At 43.7% G+C, this 26,171-nt stretch overlaps 1 protein-coding gene across 18 annotated transcripts in view; it reads left to right on the forward strand.

Moving 5' to 3' along the window:
• Window positions 1–26,171, forward strand: part of KLC4 (kinesin light chain 4) — a 232,257-nt gene that overhangs the window by 100,215 nt on the left and 105,871 nt on the right. For 17 of the 18 annotated variants that reach the window (XM_085888200.1, XM_085888197.1, XM_085888193.1 and 14 more), the window contains 6 exons: window positions 6,490–6,754; window positions 6,948–7,178; window positions 13,384–13,459; window positions 14,350–14,581; window positions 15,210–15,297; window positions 24,128–24,229. In XM_085888200.1, coding sequence (XP_085744326.1) covers window positions 6,506–6,754; window positions 6,948–7,178; window positions 13,384–13,459; window positions 14,350–14,581; window positions 15,210–15,297; window positions 24,128–24,229 — 978 coding nt within the window. In that variant the 5' untranslated portion in view covers window positions 6,490–6,505. Of the gene's footprint in view, window positions 1–4,646; window positions 4,671–6,489; window positions 6,755–6,947; window positions 7,179–13,383; window positions 13,460–14,349; window positions 14,582–15,209; window positions 15,298–24,127; window positions 24,230–26,171 lie in introns of those variants that run through there. The other variant, XM_085888198.1, reaches the window with a different exon arrangement.

The raw sequence follows: 26,171 nt of genomic DNA on the forward strand, positions 1-26,171 counted from the left end.
ACACATGGCATAGAGTGTGTGTTTACTGTCCCCTGCTGGAGGGGGTGGTTGGAATTGTTAATTCTGGCAGGCTCTTTTTGGAGAACATTACCAATTTTAACCTCCCCTGGAGATTTGCCATTAAAGCCGCACCAAAATAGTTTCTCATGTGCTAAACCTGCAAGGGTGGCGGTTGGAGTAGGGAGGGCAAGGGTGGTGGTTGGAGTAGGGAGGGCAAGGGTGGTGGTTGGAGGATGGAGGGCAAGGGTGGTGGTTGGAGGAGGGCAAGGGTGGTGGTTTTTTTTTTTTTTTTTTGTATACCTTGGTCGAGGCTCGTATGAGAGCTAACACACAACTCACAGCAAGGAGGCATGAGACAAGAGGGGCGGGAGTGGAAGGGACAAAACAGTGGGGAACAGACACATTAGGTGAACTGTGGAAGGGAGAGGGATGGGGATGGGATGGGGAACATGGCGAAGAGAAGATGGACATTTCAGGGACTTTCAGGAAGGAAAGTAGGAGAAATGAAGGAAGTGGGCTTGGGTGGATTATCGGGGGTAGAAAAGATCGAGGATTTGGATGGGGGAAGATAAGAGGTGGTGGTGAACAGCTGTTTTGAAAGCCTGGAGGGAAGAATGGGAAAGAATAGAGTGAGGAAGTTTATTCCAAAGGCGGGAAAAAAGAGGAATGAAAGAGTGAAGATGAGCAGTGATTCGTGATTTTGGTAGTTTTACCAGAAGGGGGTTGTTGGCGGACCTTGAGCGCCCTGTGGAAATGTGGTGGGGACAAATTCTAGAGAGAGCAGGGGGGCAAGGCTGGAGAGGAGTCGGTAGAAGACAGAAAGACCACCGACCAACCTGCGGTGATTGAGTGAGAGGCCCAAAGACTCAGCTTCATTGCAGGAGATGCCGATGATCTTAAATGCCCTGGTTTCGACAGCGTGAAGCCGAGAAAGGTGGGAGGCAGGAGCACCAGCCCAGAGGGGAGAGCAGTACTCCATCAGGCTACGGACAAAAGCTTTGTAAGTGGTCAGGAGCTCAAGAGGGCCGAGGAAGGACTTAGCACGACGGAGGATTCCCAGTCGGCGACTGGCTTTTGAGGCGAGGTTGGAAATGTGACTTTCCCAGGAAAGTCATGGCAGATAGTGAGACCTAGAAGCTTGAAAGAAAAGACTTCTTCCAGAGGATTGTTGAGAAAGTGGATGGGGGGGTTTTGTAAACGGTCCTTTCGAAGAGACATAGTGAGAGTGTGAGATTTGTCTGGATTGAAAAACATGTTCCACGTGTTGGACCAGTTTGTGATTTTATCCAGATCTGCAGTGAGTGAAGAAGCTGCTGCTTGCCGGTCTGAGGGATGACAGATGGTACGGCAGAGGGTGGAGTCGTCGGCAAAGAGAAATAGAGGATTTTCCAGAGAGTCCGAGAGATCATTGATGAAAACCAGAAAAAGAACAGGGCCCAGAACGCTACCTTGAGGAACTCCAGCCTGCACAGGAAGAGGGGATGAAAGAACTCCATTTAGGGCCACACGTTGACTGCGACAGGAGAGGAAGTCTGCGAGCCATGAGTGGAGATGGCCTTGAATACCATGGGAAGAGAGTTTGGTGAGTAGGGCAGGGTGCCAGACTGTGTCAAAAGCACGTGATATGTCCAGGGATACGGCTCGGATTTCCTGTCTGGCATTGAGGACCTCCATCCATTGATGGGAGAGCAGAAGCAGCATATCCAGGGTAGAGTGACCTGGTCTGAAACCAAATTGATGATTGGAAATCAAGCCATTGGAGAAGAGGAAGGATTTCATATCTGAGGCGATGATGGATTCCATCACCTTGCTGATGATTGGGAGAAGGCTGATTGGTCTGTAGTTATAGGGATCTGTTTTTGCACCTTTTTATGCAGGGCAGTGATGTTAGCAGATTTCCAAGCAGATGGCAGATGACCTTGGGCAAATGAGAGGGTGAATAGAACAGAGAGAGGGTGAGCAAGAGCAGAAGAGCAGGCTTTGAGGACACGTGGGCTGATGCCGTCTGGACCAGTTGCAGAATCTGACTCGAGGTTTGAAAGCAAGCTCTCCACCTTGTCAGGAGAAAAGGATACAGAGTCCAGGGACAGTTGGGTGCGACTGGGTAAAGTGGGTAGAGATAGTGATGGGTTTAGGACACAAGATTTAGCTGCAAACACCGAGTTTAGACATTCAGCTTTATCACGTGTGGAATCAGCAGTGCGGCCATTTGAGGTAAGGGAGGGGATGGAGGGGGAACATACACCAGAAACAGATTTGATTAAACGCCACCAGGATTTTGAGGAGGGAGAGAGGTTTGAGAGTTCAGACTTGAGATGAGAAAGATGTTGTTTTCTGGCTCTCCTGAGGGTAGATACACACTTGTTCCGAGCTTTGTGGAAAGAACTGAGATTGCCCTCAGTTGGGTTTGCTTTCCATGAGGCAAAGGCAAGTTGTTTCAGGACAACTGCCTCGCCACAAGCTTCAGTAAACCAAGGGCGGGAGGAAGGGTAAGACAACTGAACACGAGAGGGGATAAATCTGTGCATGAGGGAGAGCAAGTTTCTTTGAAAGAATTCCCAGGATGAGTTGATGTTTGAGAAAGTAGTGATAGGAGACCAGTCTGTAAGTTTGATGGCTGCTCGGAGACCCTGCCAGTCGGCTTGAGTGAAATGCCAGACTCGACGGCGGTGAGGTGGTTCTCTGATAACAGCCAGAGAGATGTCCACTTTAACAAGGACGTGGTCAGAAGAACCAATTGGAGCGAAGGAAGAGCAGCAGATATTGTCAGGGAAATTTGTCAAAATCAGATCCAGAAGAGATGGAGTACCATTGGTTGAGATCCGGGTCGGGAAGTTGACCGATTGAGTCAGTCCCAATGAGTCGCAGAAAGCTTTTGCTGAGGTGCCATGGCAGGTGAGAGAGGTACCCACACCTAGCCAACTGGCGTGATGACAATTGAAGTCACCACATAAGAGGAAGAGAGAGTTTGGATGAGAAGATAGAAGATGGTCCATGTTTTCGGATAGTGAGATGTAGATGGAGTCATCACTGTTCGGTGGATGGTACAGTACACATATAAACATGAGGTGGGAGTGGAGGCGAAGCCGAAGCCAGAGGTATTCCTGGGGGTGTGGGGGAGTGAGAGCAGTGCATGGAGAGTGAGGAATAGAGTCTTTGATGAAAAGAGCAACACCTCCACCAGGACGAGGCTCAGGTCTGTCATACCGTAAGAGGGAGTAGCCAGGGAGAGATACTTGGGAGTCAGACACGTCTTGGGAGAGGAAAGTTTCTGTTAGGCAGATAATGTCTGGTTTGTCAGTGGCAACCTGTATGGAAAGATCTGAAAGGTTTGAGCGAAGGCCCCGGATATTTGAGGTCCACACTTTTAATGAAGAGGAAGGGGAGGAGGCTTTGGGTGCAGGAGGTGGAGGGGGAGGGGGAGGGTAGGACAAGGGACGAGGGGGGCAGGTAAGGAGGGTTGCTGAAGGAGTGTGGGGCATTGCAGAACAGCGAGGGGAGGAGGCCGAATGAGGAGAAAAGGCTCTGTGGTGCTGGGGGAGAGGGGGGACAAGAGACAAGGAAGAAGGCAGTTGAGGATTTGAGGAGGTGGAGTGAAGAGATGGAGGTAAGAGGGCAGTGGAGGGAGGCAGGTTGGTGGATGAGAGGGGGGGCAACTTTGAGAAGGTAGAGTGAGGGGGATGAAAGGTGGGAGAAAGGTGAGGGGGGGATTTTTGAGAGAGGTGAGAGGGGGGCTTGGAGGGAGAAGAGTGGGATGGTTGCTTTGAGAGTGAGAGTGAGGGGTGAGGGGGGTGAGTTGGCACTGAATTTGGAAAAAAAGAATGGTTGATGGAAAGCGAGCATCCATGGCAAACTGTGGTTTTTAAAAGTTTTAGGTCAGAGATGCGATTTAACACAATTCTTGATGGGTGCAATGAAGGCGAATTCAGAGCATGGAGAGAAGAAGCGCTGTAATCGTTGGATTTTTTTAGGCAAGGAATGAAGGAGAGGTCGAAATGAGAGCAGTCTGTTAAAATAGCAGAAGAGTTGTGCATTGTGAAACAGTAAAGAGTACCACATGTGTGAGAGAGGAAGATGAAGCATTATAAGATCGTTTTTGTTGTTAAAAATAATGTATGAGAGAGTTCAACAGATTAGGACATGGAAGTGTAAAAAAAAAAAAAAAAAAAAATCGAGGAAGAAGACGAGGAGGAAGTTGAGGAAGAAGAAGAAGCTGAATCGGGAGAAGGGGAGAAGGTGAGCGTGTTGTTGTTGTTGGGTGGATATATATATATATATATATATATATATATATATATATATATTTTTTTTTTTTGTTGTTAATATTAATATATGAGAGAGTTCAACAGATTAGGTCATGGAAGTGTAAAAAAAAAAAAAAAAAAAAATCGAGGAAGACGAGGAGGAAGTTAAGAGGAAGAAGAAGCAGAATCGGGAGAAGGTGAGCGTGTTGTTGTAGGTTTTTTTTTTTTTTTTTTTTTTAGATAAGAAAGAGATTAGTTGGGAGAATGGGGGATGTTTGGAAAGTGGGGAGGATCAAAATTGAAGGTAATGGGGAGGATAGAAAATGAAGGTAATGGGGAGAAAAAAACAAACAACAAAAAAAAAAAACGATCGAACACCGAGTGGAACCGGTAGGCCTCAAGCCTACGCCTAGGCCTCAAGCACAGGTAAGAACGTTGACAAAAATACTCACAAAATAGCACGATTTTTGAAACAAAACCGAACTAGCAACACACAGTAACATGTAGGTGAGAAAATTAAACAGTTAAAACGGGACAAATAACAGCCGGAAACTTAGCTTTGAGAATGTCAGCAGGGAGCCCCAAAGGAGACCTCTCGCTGCTCAAAACCGGAACCGGAAGTCTCAAAACCGGAACCGGAAGATTTTACAGGGGTTGGAGGAGGGAGAGGGGAAGGATGGAGGAGGGAGAGGGGAAGGATGGAGGAGGGAGAGGGGAAGGATGGAGGAGGGAGAGGGGAAGGATGGAGGAGGGAGAGGGGAAGGATGGAGGAGGGAGAGGGGAAGGATGGAGGTTGGAGAGGGAATGGTGGAGGTTGGAGAGGGAAGTGTGGAGGTTGGAGGAGGGAGGGGAACGGGTGGGAGTCTGGAGGGAGGGGTGGGAGGGCGACCTTGGGTTACCCACAAACGCCGGGTACCTTTGCTAGTAAATACATAAAGTGCATTCGCGAACCGATCTCAAAAACGTACATAATTCATGAAATATAATCGAATCAAAATGGCCACCAGTGTGCAACAATGGGTGAAAGGTGAGGTTTTTTGGGGGCAGACATTGGCGTTAACTTGTCCAGTATGCCCAGAAAACGTAAGGGGGGGGGTGATAGCTGGGTAGTGAATGCTCTGGTTTTGCACCATGAGCGAGAGTGATTCTGGTAAACCACTGTAGTACATGACATGTGACCCCCCCCCCGCCCCCTTTAAACACTTTGCATTAAAAGTCCTGGAAAGTTATGTGGTATTCATTTATTTAATGATAATATGCTGCACAAATGAACTGAAAAAAATTATTCTCCAAATATCACTTTCATCTGCATAGTTTTTTTTTTTTGTTACATTTTGGGCAGGATCACCCCCAAAATGCATATTTTGTCATCAATTTCCCAAAGATTTTACAGGGGCGCTTGCCCCCGGAACCTCCCCCCCCGAGTACGGAGTCGTTTCGCTCGGTACTTTCAAAAGAACTTTTTCAAAAGTTTTGCACTCTCACCCATGATGATAGCAATGTATGTGGTAAGATCGTGTGAATGGATCATACGGGTATATGGGCCATCATAGTCGTGTGCTCAGTTAACGATGTTTTTTTTCAGAATGTTTTGATAACTAGTTTTTATTCAGAATGAGCGTGTGAGGTAAGACTATGCACTCTACCGAGTGCTGTCCTAGATTTTTAGGGTGATCATTTTCAGTTGCAGGGCAAAGTATTGTGCTGTGAATTACAATTTTGGTAACTCATGTGTAACTTGCACTTGACATGCTGTGTGAACATTTGAGTTGAGCAATTACCATAATCTAATGGCCAAATAAAAAAGCAACTTGTAGCATATCCGAGCCATGCTGAAACTGTTCTGAACGAAACGTGGTCGGTATGAGTGGCAATGTCACCATGTTCGTTTTTTATAATTTTTTTTCTTGTCTAAATATATTACAAGATGTGCAAAAGTGGACAAATTATAACTTGCATGGGGTTTGCATTTGGTCAAAGCAACAACTTTAGGCTCTACCTGTCATGTCTTGGAACCCTGGTGTCTTGTATCATTGGTGAGCATGTAACCTTTTTATAAGTTTGAATTATCATTTGGCTTATCATTTCATGGTGGTGTTTTTTTTTTTTTTTGTTTGTTTGTTTTCTTTGGCTGGGGAAATGTCTGGGGGAAGTGGTGGTGGGCTCTAATTTTTATGAAATATAAAGATGATTTCAAAGTTTAACTTCCAGCATGACACTGCTTGGATGTGATTGTGCTTTGCAGGAAGTTAAACACAGCAATGTCTGGTGCACGGACACTCAAGGAAGAGAAGACAGAGAGGTTGTCTCAAGATGAGATAATCTCTAGCACAAAGGCTGTTATCCAAGGACTGGACACATTACGTAATGAGCACAACTCGATCCTACAGAGCCTGCTGGATACACTGGGATGCCTGCAAAAGGAAGATGAATGCAGTGTGGTGGAAGAGAAAGCCAACATCATCCGCAAATCTTTGGAGATGATTGAGCTGGGGCTTGGAGAGGCACAGGTCCTCAAAAGTTGTGCATCATGAAATATAATTGTTGCATTTTTTTTTCCTCTTGGGATCTAATGAAATCCATCAATTCAGTGGCAGTTTATGCTAAGAAGCAAAATCTTCAATGCCACATGGGAATGCACTGAATAGGAACTCTCACAAGTCTGTTCAACACAGTGTGCTTCCTGTTTCTGTGATATTTCAGGTAATGGTTGCCTTGACGAACCACTTGAGTGTAGTGGAGTCGGAGAAGCAAAAGCTGCGTGCTCAAGTGCGCCGGTTGTGCCAGGAGAACAGTTGGTTGCGTGAGGAGCTGGCCAATACACAGCAGCGCTTACAGCTCAGTGAGCAGCAAGTGGCACAGCTTGAGGAGGAGAAGAAGCATCTGGAGTTTATGAACCAGATGAAGAAGTACGACGATAACAACTCGCCCTCGGTGAGACTGCATTCTGAGCCTTGTTCCTACAGGTGTCCACTTGTCACGTCAGACAGTTTTTTTGTGTCTATATTAGTTATTTTACTTGCTTGGCATCATATTACTACTGTGAATATCCATTTATTTCTCCTGGATGTGATTTCCTTGATATCAGCATGTAGTTTGATTTATTTTTCTTCTTTAAAAAAAAACAAAACAAAAACTCTATCAAGGATCAGGGCAAAAAGTTCAACAACAACAATAGTAATTCAGGGCAATTAAACCAACGATGAATTGGTGGGAGCAATAAAGATCAGAGTTGTATATTTGCTGGGAGACAAGAGAAATGAGCTACCAGTTTGAGGGAATGCATGGAGGAGCGTTCGAACTCGATCTCTGTTGGAAGCTTGTTCAATCATTGGCAGGAAATCATTAAAAAGGGGCAAAGGTGAGCAGACAGCCTAGATTTTGGAAAATGGGCTAGAAGTAGATTGTTGAACAATTTTGTAGGCCACTACATTTGAGGAGTGATGGATAACAGAGTGAGTGGAGGAAGACCAGATGTGAGGGGACAGCAAAATTGCATGATCATCAAAGTGTCTGCTGGAGGCCCTATGCCCTGACATCCTGTCTTAAGATGCCAGTGGTCCACATGACTTTATGGGCTGTCCACAGTAATATGCTACATTTAAGGGTCTTATCTTCAGGAGCTATCACAGAATTCCTGAGGTATCCATAGAATAGCACTAACATGTTTTTAGGTGTATATAAATGTATGTATATATATATATATATATATATATATATATATATATATATATATATGTATGTATGTATGTATGTATGTATGTATGTGTATGTATATATATATATATATATATATATATATATATATGTATGTATGTATGTATGTATGTATGTGTATGTATATATATATATATATATATATATATATATATATATATATATATATATATATATGGTGTTCCGTCTTCATTAACAGATATTAACAATAATTAACGTCTTCATTAACAATATATATATATTGTTGCGAATTCATGCCCGCCGGCGTGCGAACGGCCACGTAACTCGAATCGCGGCATGTCGCCCACCGGACGGACAATTCTGTCGTGACCCTCTCGGACCAACGTCGGGAGCTAGTCACAGGTGGGCCTTTCAACCTCACCACAATCGTGCCAATCGGCCACCCGCGTAGGATAGGGTTGTTCGTCAAACTCGACCTACCTAAGTACCCACGCGGATGGTAAACCGGGCGATCGTACCTCGCCGCAGGTCGACTCCGGACATGAGCCGCTTGGGCGGCCCGTTCCGTACTATCGGGATAACCGAGTGGTGTTATCTTCGACCTGGACGGTTCAGATTAATTACCGGGATGTTGTACCCACTACGAACCCCTTCCATGATGCAAGATGGAGGGTCAATAAAAAGGAAAAGAGACGAAGCAGAGCGGGAACAGTTCAACAAGCAAGCATTTTATTCACACGCACACACAGACAAGCATGGAAGGCACGTATTTACAGCCATACAATTATGCACAAAAAGCAAATGTAACAAAAGAAACGATGCAGAGCTACAACCAAATACGACTGACACACGGCAACACTTGCGCAGTTCTACTTCACAGACGGCGCCAACACACACATTTATACAAAAAGGAAGGAAAAGAAAGAAAGAAGTCGCGACTTCCCTTTTATGGCTGGTGAGTCCCTCTCCCGCGACCGTCAGCGTGGTCGCGCCTGGCCCTGACCTCTCTAGCGGCCGGCCAACCCTCTCCGGCACTCCCCATCCAGACGCGCAGGTCCACCTCACTACTGGCGCTCCCGCGTCTCCGGTCCGTGCCTTTGTGACAGGGCCACTTGCCAAGGCGCGGGCGCAGGACCTCTTCCCGAAGACCAACCAGACCACCAGCCAAGATGAAAAGGAAGAGGCTCAAGAGGAAGAGGATCAAGAGGAAGAGGCGACAGAGGAAGAGGCTCAAGAGGAAGAGGCGACCGAGCGCCCCGCCCGTGTCCGTTTTTCATAGCGCGGGGCTCCGCCCTTCGCCCCGCCCCGTTCTCGGCTCCACCTTCCTTCGAGAGGGTTCCCGAAAAAGGCGTTCCCTCATGCTTTCCCTCCACCCCGCCCCGTGCGGGGGCCGGGGTTGTCTTTTTGGCTCTGGGCCAGGGAATTATTCCCCCAAAATGAGACCCCTCCTTCACATGACCTCTGACATTTGACCTGCATCGCCCCTCCTCCACTCCACAGCGCGGGGAAGTCAAACGGAAGAAACAGGCGGGGATACCTGCGCATCCTCACAGTTCCCTCCTTGGCGCCTTTGTTTGCCGTTCGGAAGCGGACGTAGTGGCGAAGATGTAGTAGCGTAGATGGTGGAAGTGGCGTGGTTGCAGTGTGGTTGGCGCTGTGATGGGGATGGCGTGGTTGTTGAGATGCTGTGTGTTTGAAATAAAAGATAGAACAGAAAAATGGCTAACTGGAGGATCGCAGCCCGAATGGATCACATAAATTCCCTCTAGACAACGGGTTTGGGCGAACTACATATACCTATGAAGATATCTGACCTGAGGGCTCTTTATGGTGTAATGCGAATTTCCACAGCCGTAACAATATACTATTTATAGCAAAACCGCTATTGTCCTAAAATTAAAGCGTGTAGATAAAATTTTATTCACTGTGATGGGAATAAATCTTTGTCTTAAGTGTTTTATATTAAAAACTAAATAGATTTACCAAGAGTTTTATATGAACACATACGTTTTTGATTGAGACTGGTTTAGATTATATGTGTAAAAAGCCTACTTATGATATCCCACACCTAGAATTTGCCAAAAAATATACTTTAATGTGAATGCTGGGGGGTTGAAAACAGAGCAACAAACGTTATGCTATCGGTCAATTCGTCATGAAGGAAACAAAATGCTCAAGCTGCACAACCTTTAAAAATATGGTCTTGTTATTTTTGTGATAACATAACAACCTAAATGACAAATGTGTAACAAAGGATAACATTAGTGGTAAGTCCATATCGCCGTAAAAGCTGTACAAAAATCTGGCTTTCCGATTGCAGTCCAAAGTCACGTTTGTTACAGAAGGCTTTGAGCCAGTCAGTGGTCGTTTAATAATCATCACTACGAGAGCCTACGCTATATACGAGAGCCTACGATATATATATATATATATATATATATATATATATATATATATATATATATATATATATATATATATATATATATATATATATATATATATATATATATATGAATAGCATTTCTTGACCACAACCTATAATTAATATTCAGTTGATTCGAAAAAAATAACTGCTGTGGTAATGCCAACAACTTGAATGTCAATGTAACATTTGTTACATTTCTGTTAATGAAGACTGAACACCCCATCAATAGATTGTGCCGGGTTAGATTATCTTCTTACTGTTGGATTCCAGTGGTGGAGGGGTCAGTCTTTTATTTCCCCTCATTTGCAAGATAAACTGGACACACTTAATGTGGACGATGTATGTAACACAATGGTTACCCATTACTGTGGAAAGGCTCTTAAATTCTTCATGGGGTCAAAAAGTGACAAAAGGGATGTTGGACATCAAAGTCAAATGAAAGAGACAGAGGTGTATGAAGAAATGTTAGGTTGCAATATCATTGCAGCTATGTTGGCACCAGACTCAGTGGTGTAATGGTATGGTTAGAGCGTTCGCTCTTCGTCCGGGTGGTCAGCGGTTCAAATTTTGGTTCAATCTTGTGAAAGACTTTAAAAATGGTACGTGCTGCTTCCTTGTTTGATGCTCAGTACTTGAAGGATAGAGCACGGACAAACAACCATAGGTTGGCATCCACGCGGAAGAGGAAATTTCTCCTTCATTGCCAGGCTAAGTGCGGAGAGAAAAGTGATGCCCTGAAGTTGGTGTTGCTGCTACCTAGACTGCTCTGAATAGTGATGTCACTTAAGGCCCGGTCACACCTTGACATTTTAGCCAACGTTTGCCGATTTTTGAATTTTTTTTCTAAAACGCTGGCACACGTTGAATACGTTATGGGTAAGTTTTGTTAACATTGAGAGCACGCTGAAAAACACTGCCATACGTCATTGTACGTTGGCTTTAAACGTTGTACTTTTCGGTTGTCCTCAAATTTTTTCATGCTTGAAATTTCACGACGTATGCCAGCGTATGACTCACACGTTCCGCTACGCTGGCCACAAGTTGTATGCACGGTCTGCGATCGTTGACAGACGTCAACACATGCTACTTGTAAGTTAATCATAAGTTGAGACACGCCGAGGTAATGTTTAGCGTACCCGAAACTTATTTCTAACCTATGATTAACGTGTTGTTGGCACGTTACGCGATCGTTGCCACACATCGACAGACGTTACTTTTAAGTTACTCATAGGCTGAAAGACGTCGGTATAATGGATCGTCCTTGCGTCAGCGTCCACGGCCACGGCCAGGACACTTATTTGCAGCATTCTTCAAACTTTTCTTCGGCATGACGAGGATGTTCACACTTCGATGTCTAGCTTGGCTATGATTCCAATTGTCCATCGGCAGCGTCTATTTAAAATAGTCGAGTTTGAGCGTTTTAACACGTTCAGAAGAAACGCTTCAAATTTCAAAACCCCAGCGTCAAAAAACAAAGGCGAGTGACAGCAATTAAAATCGTTCATTGTAAACAATGAAAATAGCAGAGTGGTGCCGTTTAAAAGTCGTTGAGTGTAAAAAAAATCCAATTGTTGAGCGCAAGCGTCTACTTTCAATAGTGGAGATACAGCCATTTAAATCGTTGAGTGGCAGCCTATGAACCTACCGGTGGACACGCGGACGCAAGGACGATCCATCATAACCCACACCCTCCCCCTCACACTCACCTACTACTGCCAACATGAACAAACTACTACTAATACTAATAATAATAATACTAATACTGATACTGTTACTGCTGACATGGACATCGACTCAAAAAGGAACTCGAAAACACTGTTGACTTCCCCTTTTATGAGCAGCATTTTTATATACCAATTCCCAAAACCGCTGGGAACACGTCTTTATATGGCAGTTGTAAGCTAGAAACACATTCATTTTTTTTTTTTTGTCGACCGGAAGACGTCATTGGAATACGTCTACATACGTCGATGTGTGTTGGGACTACGTAAAGAATTGGTTCAAAGCACGTCAAACATAAATTAGAAATAAGTTTCGCGTAAAAAAGACATTACCGCGACGTGTTTCGACTTATGAGTAGCTTATAAGTAGCCTTTGTGGACGTGTGTAAGCGTCCACATATCGTGTGTAAAACGTATCCCCATTGCATGCGGAACGTGTGTCATACGCCGAGTACGTCGTAAAATTTTGAACATGTTTAAAATTTCTTGACGTACTCTACTTACTACGACGTATGATAGCATACTTTAGCGTTCTACTCACGTATACCAAACTTACTCATACCGTATTTGACGTGCCCCAACGTTTTAGACACATTTTTCTTAGGTCGGCATACGCTGGCAAGATCGCCAAGGTGTGACCGCGATGTTGTCACTTCCATTTTTACGGCAGTTATGATTCGAATCGTTGTGCGTCAGCCTTTTAATAGGCTACGTCACGACATCGTCGGCGATGCGTGCAACGCGCTATGCCGAAGTTAGACTCGTTGGGCATCGGTTGTGTAGGCCGACAACAGGTTCAGCATTCGTTGGTATAAGTTATCTATAACACAACGAAACGTTCTGTGTCCATTACTAATATGTTATGCATACGACCAACTCGTTATGAATACGTCCGAATCTTAAAAAAAAAACATCAAAAGTTCAACGTCAGCCAGTCATCAAAAGTTCAAGGCTGTTGCTTTCTGAAGTCCAGTCTGGAATTTTTACACGTATTTGTCTGCATGGATGATCTGTTTGGCAGCACCTTGCATGAGCCTTGGATCCTGTTAAAAAAAAAGAAAAGATGTTACTAAATTGGACGAAACACTTCTGTGAAAACTATTGGTCTCGATAGCAGTATTCTAAGTTTATTTCAATAATTTATTTTCTTTAGGTTAATGGAATAATAAAAAAAGAAAAGAAATACAACCATCCATAGGTTTGTGAATTAACAGCCTGTTGTTGCTTTTTTGAGGTTCTGCCACATATTTAAGTTCACGTGCACATTGAGTGCTGATTGTTTCCTAATGACATGCCTTTGTTTACTCACCAGGAAGAGAAGGATATGGCATCATCGAAGGAGTCACTTGATGACCTTTTTCCCAATGAGGATGATGATGCAGATGCAGGTACTCTGTTTTTTTGGTGCAGATGCAGGAACTTTGGCAGGTACAGCACTGTTGTTCTGAGCCAAACCTTTGTTTCCCTTGCAATATATTATCAGGAACTAGCCTTTTCTTTTTTACTTCTGCCACCAAAGTTAGATGGAGATTATGTTTTCACCCCTGTCCATCTCTCTTTGTCTGTGAGCAGGATATCTCAAAAAGTCATGGACGGATTGGGACAAAACTTGGTGGACAGGTTGGATGTGTGACGGGGACAAAATTATTTGATTTTGGTGAAGATCTGGATCCGGATACTGGAATTTTAAAAGTGATTTTTCACCATTGAGAGATAGGTCAAAAAACGATATATAGCATGATATCTCAAAAAGTTATTGATGGATTTGGGCAAAACTTGGAGGACAGGTTGGATGTGTGAGGACCAATTGATTCGATTTTGGTGAAGACCCGCATCCGAGATGTGAGAATTTTATTAATTTTTAAAGTGATTCTTCACCATTGAGAGATATTGCCAAAGCGATATCTCGAATGATATTTCAAAACATTGTGGATGAATTCGGATGAAGCTTGGTGGGCAAGTTATTTTGGTTTAGGTCCGAATGCAGATACGGCCCATCAGTGAGATGCAAAACATAAACTGTTCAGCCTGGCAGAGGGATGCGCTCTCCCAACTGCTGTTCTTCTCTGTCTCTCTCTGTCTCTGTCTCTGTCTCTCTCTCTCTCTCTCTCTCTCTCTCTCTCTCTCTCTCTCTCTCTCTCTCTCTCTCTGTCTCTGTCTCTGTCTCTGTCTCTGTCTCTGTCTCTGTCTCTGTCTCTGTCTCTGTCTCTGTCTCTGTCTCTGTCTCTGTCTCTGTCTCTGTCTCTGTCTCTCTCTCTCTCTCTCTCTCACACATCAGTACCCCAGGGACGCAGCAGTGCGGCAGCTGTAGCTGCAGCTCAACAAGGTGGTTATGAGATTCCGGCACGTCTACGCACCCTTCATAATCTGGTCATACAGTATGCTTCACAAGGCCGCTATGAGGTGGCTGTACCACTATGTAAGCAGGCCCTGGAGGACTTGGAAAAAACGTCGGGACATGATCACCCTGATGTTGCCACCATGCTCAACATTCTCGCATTGGTCTACAGGCAAGGACAAAAATATTTTTAACATGGATGATCATGCTGAAAAGAGATAACACTTTCTACTGATTAATTTGATAGTTAAAATGCTGGCACAGCAAAGTGACCAAAGAGGTAGCGGTTTGTTTTTAGTTTTCCATAAACTTCCAGTTTGGCATTTGCTACTCTCAAATGGAGTATTCTTGGTCGAAGAGGAAGATAAGCTTTTAGATTGAGTATGAAGTGAAAATATCTTGGTCTTAGAATCTGATGATGCTTGTTTTATAATTGTGATTCAGTTCATGCACCTATTCCTTTGCCATGGTGGTGATAGTCCAGCCTCATGCACAAGGGATTCTGAATAACATGAAGTATGACGCCATATAATGAGGCAGGCACATTATGCTGCTGTTTGCACGATGTTAGAATGTTTTGAGTTTTTGTTTTCCAATTAACTTTGCAGCTTTTGGCTTCTCTTATTTGGATGATTCTTTGTACTCCTGCTGCTTGCTTTCTTTAATGATAAACTATTCATTAAACTTGTGCACTTACGATTTCCTCCTGAAGACAAGAACAGGGTGATGATATTGTACCCTACTTGTTTCTGCCTTTTCACATTGGTTCTCATACTTTACTGTCTTGTTTTTTTTTCCAGGGATCAGAATAAATTTAAGGAGGCGGCTAGTTTACTGAACGACGCTCTAGCCATTAGAGAGAAAACTCTTGGAAAGGATCACCCTGCTGTAAGCTGCTGCCTTTTTACTTCTCCACCCTGACCTTACAATTGTCACAGTATAAGCCAAAACTTATCTAACTGTATTAATTATATATACGTTGAGACAAACACAGACTGGAGCAAAGATTTTATTGGACTGAAGTCCAAATCCTGGTCAGTATTAAATGGATTTGGTCAGTATCCAATTGGACTGAAGTCAGTATTATACAGGTAAAATTTGGTGTTGAGAAAATTGACCTTTACCTGTATCCATTGCCTGTACTTGCAAGCAAAACATGTATGCAGGATATAGTATGCGCATTTGTGGAGAGATTAACTTTTGTCTTGCCTTGTGCCTTATTGCCGACTGTGAAATGGGACAGTCCTCTGCACTGTTAACTGTGACACAGCATTTGTGGCAGAGCCACAATCTTGGCACAAAAACATGCATGTTTTCCACCACCATGACTTGAAACATCCATTAGAGCTACGACTTGAATTGTAACAAACCGCGATGGTTGTCTCAGGTACCAAGTGCTAAAGCTGGTTGCAAGAATACGAAAATAAGGATGTCTAATCTTGTGTTGTGTTTATTCTCCTTGTGTCATTGCTTGCTGGGGACTCACTGCTGAGTGGTTAAGCTAACTAGACTCTTTCAGTCCATGTGGAATTGAGGCACCATCTATCAAGAGTTCAAAAACGCATCCATGACAAACCTACGACAATCACAGGGGGATCTCCCTTCTTTCAATTGTGAGAAAAATTATTGCCAAAATTACACTGAATGGCCTTACAGACCATCTCAATTGAGGATTTGCTGCCAAAGCGTCAGTGGGGCTTCAGGAACGGCCATGAAGCCACTTGACATGGTGTTTGCAAGTTATCAGATCCAGGAAAAAATAATGTCAAGAACAAAATTTCGATCTTTATCTTATATTTGTTGATCTGAATAATGCCTTTAATGCTGTTAATCAGAAGGGCCTCTGGAAGATGTTGAAGTTTGGCTGCCCAGAAAAAATTATTCCAATGATTCGACAGTTTCACGATGGCTTGTTCAGAAAGTAGATGGGGGAGGGGGGGGAGTGGTGGGGTCCAAACAGTCCTTTCGGAGAGACTGTGAGAGTGTGAGATTTGTCAGGATTGAAAGACATGTTGGATCAGTTTGTGATTTTATCCAGATCTGCAGAGAGCGAAGAAGCTGCTGCTTGCTGATCTGAGGGATGACAGATGGTACGGCAGAGGGTGATGTCATCAGCAAAGAGATAGAGGATTTTCCAGAGTCGGAGAGATCATTGATGAAAAGCAGAAAAAGAACAGGGCCCAGAACGCTGCCTTGAGGAACTCCAGCCTGGACAGGAAGAAGGGATGAGAGAACTCCATTTCGGGCCAACGTTAGCTGTGACAGGAGAGGAAGTCTGCGAGCCATGAGTGGAGATGGCCTTGGATACCATAGGAAGAGAATTTGGTGAGCAGGGCAGGGTGCCAGACCAAGTCAAAAGCACTCAATATGTCTCGGGATATGGCTCTGATTTCATCATTGAGGACCTTCATCCATTGTTCGGAGGGCAAAAGCAGCATATCCAGGGTAGAGCGACCTTGTCTGAAACCAAATTGATGATCCGAAATCTGGCCATTGGAGAAGGGGAAGGATTTAATGTCTGAAGCGATGATGGATTCCATAACCTTGCTGATGATTGGGAGAAGGCTGATTGATCTGTAGTTGCAGCGATCTGTTTTTGCACATTTTTATGCAGAGCAGTAATGTTTGTTGATTTCCAAGTAGATGGCAGATGAGCTTGTGCAAATGAGAGGGTGAATAGAACAGAGAGAGGGTGAGCAAGAGCAGAGGAGCAGGTTTTTAGGACATGTGGGCTGATACCGTCAGGTCCAGTTGCAGAATCGGAGTCGAGGTTTGACAGCAAGCTCTCCACCTCAACAGGAGAAAATGACACAGAGTCCAAGAACAGCTGGGTGCAACTGGGTAGGGTGGGCACAGAAAGCGATGGGTTTTGGACACAAGATTTAGATGCAAACTCCGAGTTTAGGCATTCAGCCTTTTCACGTGCGGTGTCAGCAGTGCGGCCATTTGAGGTAATGGAGTGGATGGAGGGGGAACATACACCAGAAACAGATTTAATTGGATGCCACCACGATTTGGAGGATGGAGAGAGGTTTGAGAGTTCATACTGTGTTGAGATTGTGCTTTGAATGCTGAATTGCTGTCAGGCATGCAAAAGAGCGAGGATCTGTTCTCGGCGGCATGTAACGATATTGGTCTCGCAATCAGCACAAATAATACGGAAGTCAAACATCAACCTGCTGCTGGAAAACCTTATGTGGTGCCGAAGGTGCAGATCAAGGATCAAAACTTGACAGCAGTGGAAAAGTTTACTTATCTTGGAAGTGTCCTTTCTCAAAATGTTCATTTTGACGATGAGATATATGCAAGGATAGGCAAAGCAAGTGCAGCATTTGGCAGACTTCGCAAACCAGTCTGGGATCGCAGAGGAATAAGACTGTACACAAAACTGAAGGGCTATAAAGTGATTTTTCATTAATCATGACTTTATGCCATTGAGACATGATCAGTGTACCAGTGCCATGCAAAGAAGCTTGAAGTATTTTCACATGAGCTGTTTGCAAAAGCTTCTTAAGAATAGTTTGCAGGGAAAAGTCGCTGACACAGAAACATTGCAATTGGCAGAAATACAAAGCATTCATACTCTTCTGAGAAAGTCACAGCTGAGATGGGCTTGTCATGTGATAAGAATGTTAGAGATACGTCTGCCAACGCAACTGTTTCATGGTGAATTCAAGACAGGTCAATGCTCCCATGGTGGTCAGAAAAAATATGCGACAAGGCGACCCTGACAGCATCCCTCAACTACTTCAATATCCATCTTGACTCTTGGGAGAGTCTTGCTCAGGATCATTCAGTATGGCAAGATGCATTCCATCAGGGTGTAGTTTTCTTTCAGCTCAAGTGAAAATCTGAGGTGGAGAGAAAGCATGAAGAAAGAAAGAAAGAACAGAATTGCTACCTCTGCCACAAACCAGCTGCATCACGAGTCTGTCACTCTGTCATGTCTGTAACAGAACTTTCCGGACCCAAATTGGGTTTATCGGTCACCTACGCACTCAGAAAATCCAAACAAACAATCCTGGACGATGCTGAATGTGGTCATCTTTGCTCGAGAAGGACGAACACATCAACTCATTGGCTTTTAGATTCTGCTCACAGCTGAATCCACAGGTAATGAAGAAGAGGTGAAGATATTAAGTAAGACACGATTAGCATGTAGCTTCTCTCTGGAGGATTGATGCAGCCCCAAAGATTGCGACACCTGCTCTGGGCCATGTTGCTGCCATGCTACTTCACAAAACTCAATCATAATGGCAAATGCACAGTTTATCCATATCTATACGATAAAATACACAGTGTGTGCATCTGTCCGTCCACCCATTGCTTGGACAGTTCGCTGGACTCCACCCACAATTTCAATCTGAAAAATCGTACAGCCGCAGTGTTGGTGCTTACTGCTCTGCGAAGCCAAAGACGTCTTCCGAGCTGGCATATTCACAATCGCGATGCCCCCCTTATAAGTCTTCCCTTCAGTGTAAACTGACCAAAGCAACAGTGAAAGGATTTTGAGCCAATAGACCTCACAGGCCTTGTGAAGATATGCAATCGTGGCAACTGTCTGTTGTTTATACTGTTGCGGGGCCGGGTATTGGTGGCGATAAATGGCCACGAGGTAGAGCAGTGGAGTCGTCTCCCACCAAACACCTGGAATTTAGGTCGTGACTCGGATAAGTCCGAAAGGCACGGGTCCCTTACTGGACCATGAATCGCCAATAATTCGACCGCGTGGGGTAGGGTCAATTGCCAAACTTCAAAAACCTAATTACCCACGCGGACAAAGCTACCGGGGAATTCACACCCTCGACGGACCTCGAGCGGAACGAGACGTTACCAAGCCCGAACCGTGTGTAACCCGAGCGGAGATTACCAAGGCCCGTCGGACCAAATGAACAATTTACGGCCTCGCTATTTCTCAACACACACCGTGCCAAGCCAACGAAAGAAACACAGAAACGAGCTGGAACATTTAACAAAAGGGATATTTATTTATAATGGGGCAGGGGAGCATGCAAGAAGGCAGAGTTAACCGAATAAAAGGAATGCAATTTATACACACGGCACTTAAACGTTTCTACTTGAAAGACGGGCCCACACACAGGCACACACCCCCCAAAAAGAAATGTTGGCCATGGCCTCTATTGATACCCCCAGCTCAGAGGGAAGATGAGCTGGAGGTACGAATCTGGTTTGGATCTTCCTCGCTTCATGCGGTTCTCAACGATCTGGCCTGGCGGGACTCGCACCCGCAACACGATGCTACTCCAAGCACCAGGTACGGAGGGTAGCGTCGGGCGCTGGCACGCTCCACCGGCAAAACAGGCGATGAGGCAGGCAAAGCTAGTCAGCTAGGCAGGCAGGCAAGCGATTCTCCTTCGGCTCGCAGGCAGGTGATTCACGGCGGGAAGACTCTCTCACCGGGTCGCCCCCACACAATTATCCCTTTTTCTTGACAGGTGGGAGGGATCCGTCTCGTGTCATTCCCCTCCGCATTGGACAGGCGTGTTGGGCGATCTCCCGGCCGTCCGAGATTGGTTGGGGAGTGCTCATGTCTCCACTCCTAGACCAGGAAGTCGAGCAGCAATATGTTGCGTTGGCTCCCCATTGGCCGAGAGGCGGCAGACGTGCTCGCACCCCTCCGATTGGCTGATTTGGAGTGAAATCCAAGATGCCAATGTCCAAAGGAACCCCGCCTGGCACATTGGACTCCGCCCACGGCTGTGCATGACACGCATGTGCGTGGGAAAGGCCGATGGTGAAGAAGCGAAGATGGGCATTGTTGCTGTTGAAGTTTAAAATGTAAAAATCCTAACTATAAAATAACTCACAGCGCACGTACAATTAATCACCCATTAAACATAGGACGGGACCCTAACTACAAACATACTTCCCGATATAGCTGATCTATAGGACCTGGCTGTTGTGTGCAGTAAGCTTCCAAATTCGCAACAATACAACACCCAAATAACTATGTGATATTCTCTCAAGCAGGGCTTTTACCACGGAGGTTATGCAGGTCCTTGCTATTATTTCTGACTATTTTCTCTGAAACGACTCGACCAGGGACCATAAAACCCATGTCATTAATAAGGTGTTTGTTCGAGGACTTCCAGGAATTTTGTGACATTGTGAAAGAAAACATCCATCATTATTTACTTTTGATGATGTGTGTATATATGCATCAGGAAGAAGATAATTGGGTTTGTGTCTCGTGGTCGTTTGATGTTTGCAATTACATGGGGTTTCCCCATATCTTGTGGGATTGTGAGGTGGACAGGAAACCGTGACGGGCCATAACATGTAGGAGCTATTTTCATTGCGGTTTCGATGAAAGTCTGATAGGGGAGGGGCTAAATTTTCTGCTGTTTCGATGTGGGATTGACCGTTTGCTTTTATGGGCAGGGGGAGGGTGAGGAGGGGAGGACAGAGTTTGGGTTGGAAGGAAGGGTGAGAGCATAGATGGGACAGAGCTGGGGCTGGGGGGTGAGGACTTTGGTTTGGGGGGGCGATTTGAAGGCTTCAAATAGGGAAGGGATTGATGCCTTAGGGTCGGGAGGAGGTGGTGAAGAACTGGAGGGGGGGGGTTGTTGGCACCTTTTGGACAGGTGTCTGGTGATGGCTGGCACTAGAAACCTCAGTTTAGTGCATGTGTGCCTGCATGTTGGAAAGCTGGGAGGATGATTGATACATCGTCTCAAACGGGTGAGATGCTCATATTCCAATGGAAGTGTAGAAGAAATTGCTAAGTCCTCCTATACATTTGAAACATTTATTTCACAAACAAACAAACAGATACATATGCACATATGGAGTAATCTAGTGAGAATAACACAATCTTTCTCCAGATTCTGAAATGCATGGAGACTTTGAGTTATTTATATAGTATTCATTGAGACACAGTTCTATCATTTTCAGACGCTGGTGCCACAGTTTGTCAGGTCGATGTATTTCCAGGTGGAAAATATTTTCAGCTTTTGCGAAGCAATCAGCCTAATTTTGAAGGATTGTAGCATATATCTCAAGACCAGATGTGTAAAATCTCTCCCGGCACAGAACGACATCAAAACTGCAATCCTTTGAGTATTTTGATGGATCACATCCAATTTAAGGTATGGAAGGGGAAAAATTCAGTTCGCTTCTTGACAGATTAGGGAATTGTATATAAAATATGAAGCAATCAGAGTTTAGTGAATACATCTGGACATTTCCTTGGACCAACACTCCAGTTGAGCTGAAACAATATTCTCCTATCAAGCTTGCTGGTACCTTGTATCCATCATTTCATAAAAATCCCTTCAGAAGTAAAATATATTGAAATGATCGGCAATTATTTTATACTCAATGAAAGCTTATTTGAAAGGTCGGCCTGCTTATCATATCTTTACTTGACAGGTCGATCATCTTTCAAAACAGAGGAAAGATATGATTATGTTAATTAAAATTAAAAATAGATACATGTTCAAGCACATAGAATCATACCATATTTGAGTACATTTTCCATTTCAGATTTAAGACATTTAGTTTCAAATGAAGTTTAATTTGATAACATTTTATTATCGTTTTTTCCACCCTCAAACCCATCATGCTAATTTTGGAGAAATTACACCGACAGAGGGTGGTCGTTGATGGGGTTCTTTCGGTGATGGTTGATTTTCAGTTTGATTAATTGGAAAACTAGGGGCCTGTGGGGGCTGAAAAGCTTCATAATATGATTTTATTTGCGCAATGAAAATTTATGTAGGATGAGCAGGTCATAAATTGATGAAAAATGTTACATTAGTTTTTGTCCAGTGAAAGGACCCTTGAACAGTTTTAAAAAAAAAATAGATCTTGAAGTGGGCTAAGGGGTGTATGGGTGTTATAAATAAATATCCTAAAGGAGTCTTAAGTGTTGAAGGGTTCTTAAAATGCCAAAAGGGTCATTAATGTCAAACATGAAATCAGGGCTGTCTCTTGACCTATCTCGTGCTTTTGATAGTCTGGCATCCTGCATTACTCTCCAAAACTCTCTGCCTGTGGCATCCAAGGTCAGCTATACACATGGCTTACTGACTTCCTCGACTCTCGTAGCTAATGTGCTGGACTCAACGGAATCCTATCATCTCCTCTCCCTGTCAAGGCTGTAGTGCCCCAAGGCAGTGTTCTGGGTCCATTCTTATTCCTGATCTTCATAAAGGATCTCTCTGAGTCTGGAACCCCCCCTTTATCTATTTGCTGATGGTCTGTGGGGTCTAAAGTGCAAAACAGTACCTTCCAATAGTAGTTGGGGTCTAAAGTGTTGAAAGGGTCTTAAAAACGACTGAAAGGACTGTCCCCTCTCTCCCACCCCTTTTCTTTCCCATTCCTCAAAGGTTATATGTAATTAAGAGGTTTAAATTGAACAGGACAGACAGGATGGCCTAGAGGTACACACACTCTCTTCTAAGCTGTCAAGCATGGGTTTGATTCCCGACCAAGCTATAAACTGTCAGTCTGGTGTTTCACAGGCAGGGTGATTGAGATGGATGTTAAATGGGTGTCCTGAATGCCGGCATTCGTTGGTGGATGTTAAAGATGCCATGGTGTCCTTCGCAAAGAGTAGGCAAGCTATCACTGGCACCATTGCCAAATTCCAAATTCCTGCCCTAACTCGTCGACCGTCAGGCCTGGCCAGCCAGTTCATGAAGACTCGGGCCAAGCTTCCCCCGGTCGACCCCACAAGAAAGGTGGGACGATGGTGGCTATTATTGAAGACGAAGAGGAAATTAAACAAGATGACAGAACTCCCAAGATGTGATAGAAATAAAAACTGATTACACTGACTTGATTAGGTAATTATCTCATCATCCAGATGGGAATTAAAAAAAGGCCTGAATTGATTTTGCTCATCGACATCATGAATCATCTTGCCGAGTTTCAAAACAATCTGTTGAGCCTCCTCAGAGGAGAAGGGGTGGGGGTGGGGGGAGGGGCGAAATAAACCAAAAAATGTTAATGGATCCACTGACTGACTGAAGGAAGGACGTTGTTTTGCCTTTAACATATCACCTCTATTTCGTCATAGACGAGCGAAAAGTAACAATGATGACAAAGAATACAAAATTTTAATGCCATTTGAAGTGCCACATATGACAACATTAGCATTATGCAAAGTTGGTGGGGTTGTCTTGTATCCTGTCTTTGACAACTCTCATTGCCAAGTTGTTTGAATCATTTGTTTCCATTTCTGGAGCCAGGGATTTTAATGATTTAAACATTGCACTCATTTAAACAAAGTAAAGGTTTTTTTTTTCAAAAAAAAAGTTAAAATAGATTGGCTTGATTTAATGCAGAACAATTTGAGACTTTTTGACAAAGAATGCTTGCAACATGTTAAAAAGGGGTTTTGATTAATGATGACTAATTACTTTTTTTGGAGTGTTACATTGCCCTTTGTATCACTGTACTGTATTTATAATTGGAGTTTCACATTTTTAGCATCTGGCAGCTGTTTTATTTATCCATTTGGATGTAGATGTGCCACTGCTGCAATTCTGCCCATAGATTATGAATTATGCAAATTTGGTGGTTGGTTATTGCATAATATGCATGTATGCATCCTGCTGTCATTATCACATGTCATCTCACCTTGTTCTTTAGATTTCCTTTACTTCTCAGATAACTTATTGTGATATGATTGAATGATGCTTCTTTTTCAATCAGAATAAACCTCCGTTTTTGAGCTTACATAACATTACAGGTGGCAGCAACATTGAACAACCTCGCTGTTCTTTATGGCAAGCGTGCCAAGTATAAGGAGGCTGAGCCTCTGTGCAAGCGTGCATTGGACATCCGGGAAAAGGTCAGTTTGGTACTCTTGAAATCCCAAGCCATCAAATATTGTTTATTGTTTTTGTACTCCCAACGTCGTGTGTGCGTGTGTGTGTGCGTGTGCATGTGCGTGAAGCCAGCATTCAGGGAAGAATATTCATAGTAAATAGCAGTGATATACAAAATAATATATAATAACAAGTCTAAAGACGACAACCGTTCACGAGCGGTATTTGACGATGTAGATTGTTTCAGAAGTCAAGGATGAGACAATGTGATAATTTTTGACCAAGTTATAAAAATGATCAACATGATGTGGTACGGGTGACGAGTTATTAGGTGCAAAATGTCGAAAACCCGGTTTGGTTCAACAACTTTCAAAATTTGACCTTTGCATAACCTTTAACGGTCACAAAACAATGTTGTGGACATTAAAATAAGGAAACAGGATATGTGCTATAGCTTATTGGAGTTAGTTCGTCGAACAAGGTCGAAAACCCGGTTCGATTCCCACAACTTTGAAAATTTGACCTTTGTGGCCTTTAAAGGTCAAAGGTCAAGGATTATGACCTTTGGTGCAAAACTTCCTCTGGAACATTCCAGGAACAATATAACGTCATATAGGCTATATGACATTTCACACTCCTCGGATTATCCATACTTTGATGAAATAAGCGTAAAAACAGACTTTAAGGGGGCAGCACGGGCAAGGTGTTCGAGATAGAGCAAAATGGTTTCAAGACTTTAGGTGGGGAATGACCTCAAGATTATGCATAAAAAATATTTATGCTCTCAAAGTTTGGGCGGTCGTATGATTTTTATGTCAAAATTCGAAATTTTCTAAGTTTTTGACCTTGTGACCTTGACCTTGGGACGAAAATGAAAAATTGGACAACGACAAGTTTTAGATAATTAATTTTGCTATTCAAATACCAAAGAACCCATTCCATTCAGCAATTCCCTTGGAGAAGATAGATTTTTAATCCGACTACCCCCTAAAAATGGCTATTTTTTGGGCGTGGCTCTGCCCACAATGGGCGTAGCACGCCCTGATCCAGGAAAACACAACTAGACATTGATATTGAACACATAACCAAGTTTCATCAAGATCGGATAAAAGTCCACGGAGTTATGCTCTGGACAGACAGACAGACACAGACATAACGAATATAGTGGTCACTCTGGCTGGCGCTCGTGAACCAATAATAACATGAGTTTTCTTCCAAGAAAGTTCAACGCAGGAGGGGGCCATCAAATGCTGTGCTGTAGTTCCAACATATGGTTCTTTGTCTGTACTCTATTCTTTTTAAATGCTTCGCATCGAGCGAGGAAACAACACATACCTTTTTTAAAAGTCTTTGATATGATTCGGCCATGGTTTGAACTACTGACCTCCCAGATTCAGAACCGATACTCTAACCATTAAGCCACCAAGTCTAGTTAAGTATGATCTTTGTTTTCTGGGCAAATTCAGTTGCTTGGGTCACCTGGTGAGAACTTTCTTTTCAAAGGTCATTCCAGTCATCGTGACAAAATAATTAATTTTTGAGCTTGAAGTTGCTGCTTTGCACTTCCTCAGTTTTGATGCAGTTGGGTAAGGGTTTTTGAGTCATGGTATGTGGGTGTTGATTATGATTGATGATCAAGGATGCCGAGTGACTCAGCCTTGTCTTGTATCCTGTATCCTGTCTTTTGCAACTCTCATTTGCCAAGTAAGTTGAATGATTTGTTTCCATTTCTGGAGTCTGGGGTTTTAATAATTTAAACATTCCATTTCTTAAACATCTAGTGGGCCCGTTGGTCTGATGGACTAAATTTTCATTGGTCTTAACCATCTTGTAGCATACCTGCCTGCTGTGCTGCTGAAGCATAAACTTGCCTTTCAACAAGCCGGGATGTACTTGGCCCAGGGCAGGGATAATGCGTTAGTTATTATTATTATTGCCAAATGATACTGCTATTATTATTAATAT

The sequence above is a fragment of the Eptatretus burgeri genome, chromosome 7 (assembly GCF_056783735.1).
Source record: "Eptatretus burgeri isolate ZD-2024b chromosome 7, Ebu_testis_v1, whole genome shotgun sequence".
NCBI lineage: Eukaryota > Metazoa > Chordata > Myxini > Myxiniformes > Myxinidae > Eptatretus > Eptatretus burgeri.